Source organism: Cricetulus griseus (assembly GCF_003668045.3).
Source record: "Cricetulus griseus strain 17A/GY chromosome 1 unlocalized genomic scaffold, alternate assembly CriGri-PICRH-1.0 chr1_0, whole genome shotgun sequence".
NCBI classification, from domain to species: domain Eukaryota; kingdom Metazoa; phylum Chordata; class Mammalia; order Rodentia; family Cricetidae; genus Cricetulus; species Cricetulus griseus.
This window is the reverse complement of record NW_023276806.1, coordinates 51042767-51051862: the sequence shown is the minus strand read 5'-3', so window position 1 is coordinate 51051862 and position 9096 is coordinate 51042767. Positions and strand designations below refer to the sequence as shown.

General features: G+C 45.3%; 1 protein-coding gene across 2 annotated transcripts; it reads left to right on the top strand.

The window, feature by feature from the left end:
• The first annotated feature begins 1 nt into the window (after position 1).
• Positions 2-9020, top strand: Wdr77 (WD repeat domain 77). 2 transcript variants are annotated; one of them, XR_003480778.2, is made up of 10 exons: positions 2-254; positions 482-667; positions 2478-2619; positions 2886-2935; positions 5430-5500; positions 5623-5677; positions 6154-6225; positions 6860-6968; positions 7491-7619; positions 7715-7851. XR_003480778.2 is itself a non-coding variant. In XM_027393890.2 (10 exons), exons 1-10 carry the CDS (start codon positions 140-142, stop codon positions 8427-8429), a joined length of 1029 nt encoding a protein of 342 aa, XP_027249691.1. In that variant the 5' UTR covers positions 5-139; the 3' UTR covers positions 8430-9020. The 2 variants fall into 2 exon arrangements, 1 of the variants encoding a protein (XP_027249691.1); XM_027393890.2 differs by lacking the exon at positions 7715-7851 and adding an exon at positions 8270-9020 and having other exon boundaries at positions 5-254; positions 7491-7559.
• The last annotated feature ends 76 nt before the right edge of the window (positions 9021-9096 follow it).

Here is a 9096-nt window from a genome sequence, read left to right as displayed (position 1 = left end):
CGCAACTCTCGCGAGGAGTCTAGCGCATCCCTTAGAGAGGGGCGGAGGCGCCGCAGAGGTGCACCACGTGGGGCTCCGCCAGCTCGGAATCAATCCGTGTCGCTTAGCCGGGCTCCGGGTTGGATTTGGAATCGTGGAGATGCGGGAGGAAGCCCCAGCCCCACTGGTGCCGCCCGCGGCCCGCGAGTGGAACCTACCCCCCAATGCACCCGCCTGCATGGAACGGCAGTTGGAGGCTGCACGGTACCGGTCTGGTGAGCGGCGATCCCGGGCCTGGAAGCCCCCTTCCCTAGCCCCGGGCGCCCTCTCCCGGTGCCGACGCTGCCGGGTGCCCCCAGCGCCCCGATCCCTCCCGATCCCTCCCGAGCCCGGCCCCACAAACCCGATCTCACACGCGGCCCGCGATGGGTTCTATGAGGTTACCATGGAAACGAGCGGGGCCTTCCTTCTGACACTTTGTAACTTTCTCGCCCCACTGCAGATGGTTCCCTTCTGCTCGGGGCCTCCAGTCTGAGTGGTCGCTGCTGGGCCGGCTCTCTCTGGTTTTTCAAGGATCCGAATGCGGCCCCCAACGAAGGCTTCTGCTCTGCGGGCGTCCAGACCGAAGCCGGAGTAGCTGACCTCACTTGGGTGGGGGACAAAGGTATCCTAGTGGCTTCTGACTCAGGTGAGTCACCCCCTCCCCTGGAACTGAACATGTAGGTTGGGATGGGAAAAGGTCATTTTTTTCCTCTAAGATTTTAAACTGCCAGGTGGTCGATGCCTAGTTAATCCGCTCAAAAAATGAAATAGATTACAGTCTTCCTGTGGCCCCTGGCCAGCCTAGACCAAAGAGAATGTTTTGTTTTTTGTTTTTTGTTTTTTGTTTTTTTTGGTTTTTCGAGACAAGGTTTCTCTGTGTAGCTTTGGAGCCTATCCTGGCACTCACTCTGGAGACCAGGCTGGCCTCGAACTCACAGAAATCCGCCTGCCTCTGCCTCCTGAGTGCTGGAGGCACCAACGCCCATCGAGAATGTTGATTTAAGAGGCGGAGCAGAAGACAGTCGGTGCGACCTGTCTTCTTGTTTATTTTTTGAGACAGGCTCCAATCATGTTGCGCTGGCCTTGAGCTCACAGAGGTCTCCCACTTTGCTTCTACCTCCTCTGTGCTGGGATAAAAGACCTGTGCCACCATGCTAGACCTTCTCTTTTCTTTTGCTGTTGAGGTTGTTCTGGGAATTGAACCCAGCCACCTTGCTAGGCAGCTGAGTGTGAGGCTGAGCAATGTAGACCTTGGTGTTAAAAAAGAGAAGAAAAATGAAGTTGGGGGGGTGGGGGTGTGAGAGTGAATCTTGGACACATTAGGTGTGAATATGATCAAACTACATTGTGTGCACATAAATTCTCAAAGAATCAAACATTATAATCAAATCACGTTGAATGAAAATTACATTAAATATAATTTAGAAGTTGGTGGGAGCTGTGTGTGGGTGCTGCCTATCTGAGCAAAAGCAGCAGATCTGTGAGTTGGAGGCCAGCTGTTCTACGTAGGGAGTTCCAGGCCAGCCAAGGCTACATAAGGAAACTCTGTCTCAATGAAATAGAAACATGTATTTTGGGTCCCGAAAGATTACCTGGTGGTTACAAGGGCTGACTGCTTTTTCCAGAGGACCCAAGTTGGATTCCCAGCACCCACATGCCACTAACAACCATTTCTAACTCCAATTTTGGGGGAATTCGGTGCCCTCTTTTGGCCTTTATGGGCACTGAATGCATTTGGTGAATTAGCCATGAAGGCAAAACACCTATACACTTAAAAATACCTCAAGTGTGTGTTCATGTGCGCGTGCGTGTGTTTTGGTCTTTTGAGACAGGGTTTCTCTTTGTAGAACTCTGCAGACCAGGCTGGCCTCAAACTCAGAGATCCACCTGCCTCTGCCTCCCGAGCATTGGGATTAAAGGTGTTTGCCACCACACTGTTGTATGTCTATCTGTATTCTTAAATTAGTTAGGGCTTGGCAGTTGAGAAGTAGGACATTGGAGATTGAGCCTCTCTGGCAGTCTTGAACATTAAAGTATTGCAAGGCATTTTTTAAGCAGTCTAATCAAATATTTATTAGTGTCTGAACCACTGGAAAGATATACCTCACTCAACTGTGCTGTGTAAGGCTTTATCTTTGTCTCCCTGGGAACCAATTTCCCAGTGTCTTTCCTCTGGAAGCAAAATAATTGCTATTATATCGATTTCCCTGTCTTTTTCTAGGAGATTTCCTCACATAGTCATCTGGGCTGTTGTTAGGAAAGCAGTAAGGTAACAAAACCAAATGGCCTGGAAGTGAGCTAAGCCCTTTAATGATGTGGTCTTTGCTTTTACAGGAACAACTTTTTGTTGACTTTGTAGCAATGCCTGCTTGAGTCCTAGGCATGAATTGCCACCTTGGTCTAACCCAGGCTTGTGCTTCCCCCACCTACACTTCACTCCACTCTGTCCTCAACAGGTGCTGTTGAATTGTGGGAGCTAGATGAGAATGAGACACTTATTGTCAGCAAGTTCTGCAAGTATGAGCATGATGACATTGTGTCTACTGTCACTGTCCTGAGCTCTGGCACACAAGCTGTCAGTGGTAGCAAAGACTTCTGGTGGGTTCCTGTTTTCATTACTCCCATCTCTAGGCTTCCTGTGGGTATCTTTCTATCCTCTTTAATTTCATTAAGTAATGTTTGGGGCTGTTTTTAGAGTCTAGTGAGTAATGGCATGTCTGTTTCCTTATTGGTGTGCATTATAAATAAGACAACAGGTTCTAGGAGGCAGATAGGGGACATGTTAGTTAAACATGTTCCTGTTTGAATCCATTTTTATGTTGATAGTGCAAGTCAAGATTCCTATTTCTTTTTTTGCATTGTAGCATCAAAATTTGGGACCTGACTCAGCAGATGTCATTGAATTCATATCGAGGTAAATATTCCTTCTTGATTGATACTGGCTATAGTTATCTTTTATTTCATCCTTTGGGAACTTTGAACTTTGTTTGGATAAGTCTGTGTTCTCTTGGTTGGCTTCTCCTTACCCCTAAACTACAGTCAGGGTCCTTTATTTGCTGCCTGTCATTTCCTCTGTTCCTGTTTTTGTTGATGGTGTCACAGCCTTTTCACTACTTGGGTGACTTAATTTATTGCTGTAGAACACCACCATGATCAAGGCAACTTGTAAGAAAAAGCATTTAGTTGAAGGCTTGCTTATAGTGTCAGTGGGTTAGCCCATGACCATCACTGTGAGGAGAATGGGGGCAAGCAGGCAGGCCTGGTGCCTGAACTAAGCAATTACATCCTAATTCACAAGCGTGTGCATGGCATGGGCTTTTGAAACCTCAAAGCCCGCTCTGAGTGACACATCTCCAACAAGGCCACACATCCCAATCCTTCCTAAATAGTCCACCAATTGGGAGCCAAACATTTTAAACCACAGTGGCCAACAAAGTCTATCTATCTTCTTCTTATACTCGGGGTTCATCGGGTTCTTTGAGTCTCCATTTGGTCACTTCCCTTCTGACCATTTCTAACATTTTGTTTACCATCAGGCTTTATCCGTAGATAGTCTCACTCATCTCTTTGCCTGTCTTCTGTGACTCTTGGTGCTTCATTTGTTTCTTGTGTCCTGCAGAACAAGATTCCATTTTCTTGTCATCATTGGAGCTTTATTATGACAATCGGCTGTGCACCAGCTTAACTCAGACACAGCAGAGCCTTGTCCTTCTCAGTCTCCCCCTGGGTGTGTGTGTGTGTGTGTGTGTGTGTGTGTGTGTGTGTGTGTGTGTGTGTGTGTGTGTAGTGGAGACCAAAGGTCAACGCTGGAGACACCTACTCTGTTTTTCAAGACTGATTCTCTCACTAGGACATGGAACTTACAGATGAGGCGGGGCTGACTGGCCAGGGAGCCACAAGGGTTCAGTTTTCTCTGCCTTCCCAGTGTTGGGCGTATAAGCAAGTGCCACCATAACTTGACTTTTTACATGGATTCTGGGGTTGAATTCAGGTCTTCATGCTGGTATTGAAAACACTTTACTGATTGAGCCATCTCTCCTCCCCAAGACTTTTGAATCGTAAATCTGTTGAATTTTCACCTCTATAAAACATCTTCTCAGGGCATTTCATCACTTTCTTTAATGTTCTTTTTACTTTGCTTCATTAACACAACCAGCATTTGACTTTAATTTGGTAGCAATTATTTATGAATTTTGAATTCATGAAGATGGATAGTGAGGATAGAAGGATGGAGAGACATTTAGTCCTTAAGGCAGACCATTCTGAGTACTCTGGAAGAGCTGGTTAAATGACCTCAGTGATTTCTTCAACCTCTACCTAGCAGTGATTTTTTTTTTTTTTCACATGTAGACTTTCTAAAGGATTTAAAAGCTATACCCTCCCACATATTTTAAAAATTGTTAATGAAGAGATCTAAGTAGGGGAAGTGAGATGCTTTCTTTGGTGAGTAAAGGTACTTGCTGCCAAACCTGGAGACCTGTGTTTGATCTTTGGATTGCACCTGGTGGAAGAACAGAACTGACTCGTGCAAGTTATCCTCTTACCTCCATGTGTGTGCTGTGGCACATGGGCACACATACACAATTAATAAATATTATTAAAAATTAGGTAGTTGACAAGAGGTTAAGTTTTTGTCATGTTTATTGTTACACATTTTTTTCTAAGCATGTGTTTTTCAGTGTCAGTAACCTGCTTACAGAAACTGTTTACAAATAACCTAATGACGAAAACCAGTTTGTTCTGTTAGCAACATTAGATTTCACTTTCTTTTACAAAAAGTCCAGCTTGGTTTATTAGTTCAGATAAGCTAATTGGTTATGTTCTTCTGACAACCATTTTATTTTTCAGTTTTCACTGAAACAGGCAAGTCACAGAGCTGCCCTTGTATTTGTGGGGTGACTGAGACAGGTTCAGTCCCTTCTCTGTTCTCCTTTGAGAGCCTTAGATGTTCAGGCTCTGAATGCTGGCATGGGAAGCCCTGGGCTGGAAAGGAGGTATGCATTCTACCTCTAAAGTGGGAGAAGCAAAGCTCAGGCAGTTCATTTCACTCTCAAGGGAAAGCATATTATAATACTCACATTGCTTAAAACATAGTGCCAGAACTCTCAGATTTTTCTATGCAACTTAGAGGCCTGCATCTCCATTATGGAAACTGTTACTGAGTCAGTAATGGCCTTTTCCTTTGAAACATCCATACTGCAAATTTCCTTCCCCATTCTTACTAAGCCTGTAATTGGACTTCATTGTCCCTACCAGTTCATCATTTTCCGGAGCCTCTTCAGGTTTTCTAACTATCAGCTTTCCCTCTGGTTGTAGTTTATAATCTGTCATATTATTTATTGACTGACATGATGAAAGCAGGCCTGTTTCTGACATTCTCTTTTTTCTGCCATGTTTCTCCTTTACAGCTCATTCAGGACAGGTCACCTGTGTTGCTGCCTCTCCCCACAAAGACTCTGTGTTTCTTTCATGCAGTGAGGTGAGATCTAGTCACTTCTTTCCAACCATAGTTGAACATTCATAGGCCCAAATCCCTGGTGTGGAGACTGGCCAGCAGCTGTTCTTTGGATTATGAAACCCTTTTTTTGTTCCTCTTCCTAGGACAGTAGGATTTTGCTCTGGGATACCCGCTGTCCTAAGCCAGCATCACAGATGGGTGAGTCTGAGACCAATGGTGAGGAGAACATGGCAATAGGAAGCCAGTTGGAAGAGGCTGTCTTTGCCCAGAGTCAGAGCAGAGTTGCCAGATGCCCACCCTCTGTGACGTCATTTTCTGTCTCACTGAGGCTCTGCTCACCATAGTGCAATGAGTACCAAGGGGAAGGGCTAGCTTCCAGGTGGGTGGTTACTCTGCAGAGAGAGACAAAAGGACTAGGGTTATTATTGTTGTGCTTTAAATGTATACCCCCAAATGACAGGAGACTGAATAGATGTAGGTCATGAGGCTCAGGGATGACGACATGCTTGATTGCCCAGGTCATGAGGCTCAGGGATGACGACATGCTTGATTGCCATAGCAGCATTTAAGAAACCCAGTCAAAGTGTTCCCAGGACTTTGTGACTTCTCTTGAAGAACTGCTTCTTGTAGGTTGTGGCTGCTTTTGTTCCAAACCTCCCTTTTGTCCTTTCCAGGCTGCAATGCTTCTGGCTACCTTCCTACCTCCCTGGCTTGGCATCCTCAGCAGAGTGATGTCTTTGTCTTTGGTAAGGCAGCATGACATATGGACTCTGAGAACGGGAGGATGGGAAAGCGCTACCTTCGAGGTGTACACACTCTTGTCAACACACTTCAGCACTACATGAATTAGAGCAGTTTTGTTTAGCTTTGGGGGACATAATTTTTTCCTAGTAGATTGGATTCCTCATGGATCCAGCTCCCTTATTCTCGGCATGATTAGAAATCATTGGGCCACTTAGCAAGCAGCTTTGCTGTTTAGGGAATTATGTGGGTATGACTGCATATGGTAACAGCTTGTAGTTAAAGTAATAAGTATCCAGTAATTGTCACAGCACACAGTAACTTGCTTATCCTACCTTACAAAAGGAAACTGGTGCTCTGGGTGGTGAACTTGTCCATATCTCGAGGAACTAAGATTCATGCAAATCCAGGACTGGCATATCAAAGCCTAAGGTTTTTGTTGTTCTTTTCTCTCCTAAGACAGGGTCTTTCTATGTAGCTCTGGCTGTTCTAGAGCTTATTATTTAAATCAGGCTGGCCTTGAACTCAGATAGATCCTCCTGCCTCTGCCTCCTGCATGCTAGTATTAAAGGCGTGCTTGACTGTGGACAGCCTGAAGTGTATGTTCTTAACCATGGTAACATGCTGTTTCTTCAACAGGTGATGAGAATGGATCTGTCTCTCTTGTGGACACCAAGAATGCAAGCAGTACCCTCAGCTCAGCTGTGCACTCCCAGTGTGTCACTAGGCTGGTATTCTCTCCACACAGGTACTGTTTGTCATCAGGGGTTTGGAAGGGATGGGTTGGGCCAGTGGTGAGGGGTAGGAATGGAGTGATAAGGAATGTATCTATTGGCACAGCATTAGCTGGTTACATTGTTCCTTAGATGGAACAATGTAAGTACTCGAGCTTGGTCTTCCTAAGCTAGTCAGTACAGTTCTTATTAGGGTTGCATAGTCTAAAAACAGCTGAAATGTGATCTCATACCTGTTCAACACAGCTTGATTGATGTTAGGCTTCTGGCACCATGTGCTTAAGGAGCCTGATTCTGGGTAATTGCTAATGTAGAGAGGGACCCATTGGGTAGTTGGTTACCAGGGTGGTTTCTATGAGTACTGTCTCTGTTCCATTTTTATTGGAATTATAATGGCAGGAAGACCTTAACCCAAAGGTGGGTATCAGGCTGCCTTTTCCCCTGGCTCAGTTTATGGTGAGTTTGGGGCTGGTGCAGTCAGATTTTGGTTATGGAATCTAGGCTTTATCTTCTCTCCCCTTTGTTCCCTCTCCTAGTGCTCCCTTTCTGGCCTCTCTCAGTGAAGACTGCTCAATTGCTGTGCTGGATTCAAGCCTTTCTGAGGTGTAAGTTTGAAGTAGAACCCTGTGGTTAGGAATCAGGCATCAAGACCAATGGGCAAGCAGGTCTGTTTTGTCTTCAGGAACTTGCATGTAGAATTCTTCCTTTGTTGGGACTGGAGAAAAGCTCAGTAGTTAAGAATACTTCCTTTTGTTCCCAGCTTCCACATCCGTCTGCTCCCAGCTGTCTGTCACTCCAGATCGAAGGCATGTGATGCCTCTGCTTCTGTGGGCCTCTGCACTTGGGTGCACATACCCACTTACACATTATTAGAAATAAATAGAAGAAAATTCTCCATCTTTGTCTGTAGAGGTTCTCTCCATTTGTGTCTGTGTGTCTGCAGAGACTGAACACTGGAAGCAGTCTGATTGTAGGCTAAGTCTAGCTAGCATCCCAGCTTCACGGAGGGAACCCCTGCTGTGAAGTGAAACCTGCTATAGAGAGAAAGGCATGGGAAGGAAGACCCCGGTGTACATCTCTCTCTGCTATGACTTCCTGCTTGGTTGTAGATATACTACTTCTTTGCTCTGCATACTATTTCTTCCCCTAGGAAAGTAGACTGGATTGGATTGAACATCCACTGTCCTGGTGATAAGCTGTACAAATGGTGAAATGTTTAAAAACAATGTGTCCTGATTATGTTAGGTTTTCTTTCTGTCTTCTTCCCACCTCGGTTTTTGTGTTATCTCTTACCACACACCCACTTTTGTTCCAGGTTTAGAAGTCGAGCCCACAGAGACTTCGTGAGAGATGCTACGTGGTCTCCACTTAACCACTCCCTCCTTACCACAGTTGGCTGGGACCATCAAGTCATCCACCATGTTGTGCCCATTGAGCCTCTCCCAGCCCCTGGACCTGAGAATGCCTCAGAGTAGAATGGATTTCAGAAAAAAAAAAAAAAAATAGCCCTCCACCTGCAAGAATCTGCTTGCCTCTGCCTCCGTATTGTGAGAGCACAGGAAGGAGCCTTGTAGAGCATGTTACTCCCTAGTCCCGTGCAATAAACAGGCAGACTCTCAGCCTGAGGGAGGCTGCAGCCCATAGTGTCTAGGAGGGAAAACTTCCTTTATATAAATGGGTATATGTGTTCGAGAGAGCACATGTGTGTGAGTGTATTAAGTAGTTTGGGGTGGGGAAAATTATTCTTCAGCTTTCCCAAAGCACTGCTCTTTATTTCCCACAAAGTGAGAACAGTTTTATGCTTCCCAAGTCCAAGAATTGGATATGTTGTCTGGGATATGGAATGTGAGTATCCCTAGATTTGTGGGAGTGGTTCCACCACTCAGAGATGGGGTAACTTATTTTTATATAGAGTTTAATTCATTATGGGGAATACTTCAGTCCATAAAAGTCCAGCACAGTATACCTTGAGAAGACACAGAAATACCACAGTTTTGTACAAATCCATGTTAAACTGAATTTTCAGATCCATTTTCTTGGTGAATAAATTTGGCTGTTGCAATGTAGTTCTTGCTCACCCTTTGCCCTCCTCTGTGTTGTATGAGAGAGATGAGTGTTTTCCTGTCCTAGATTTCATAGAAA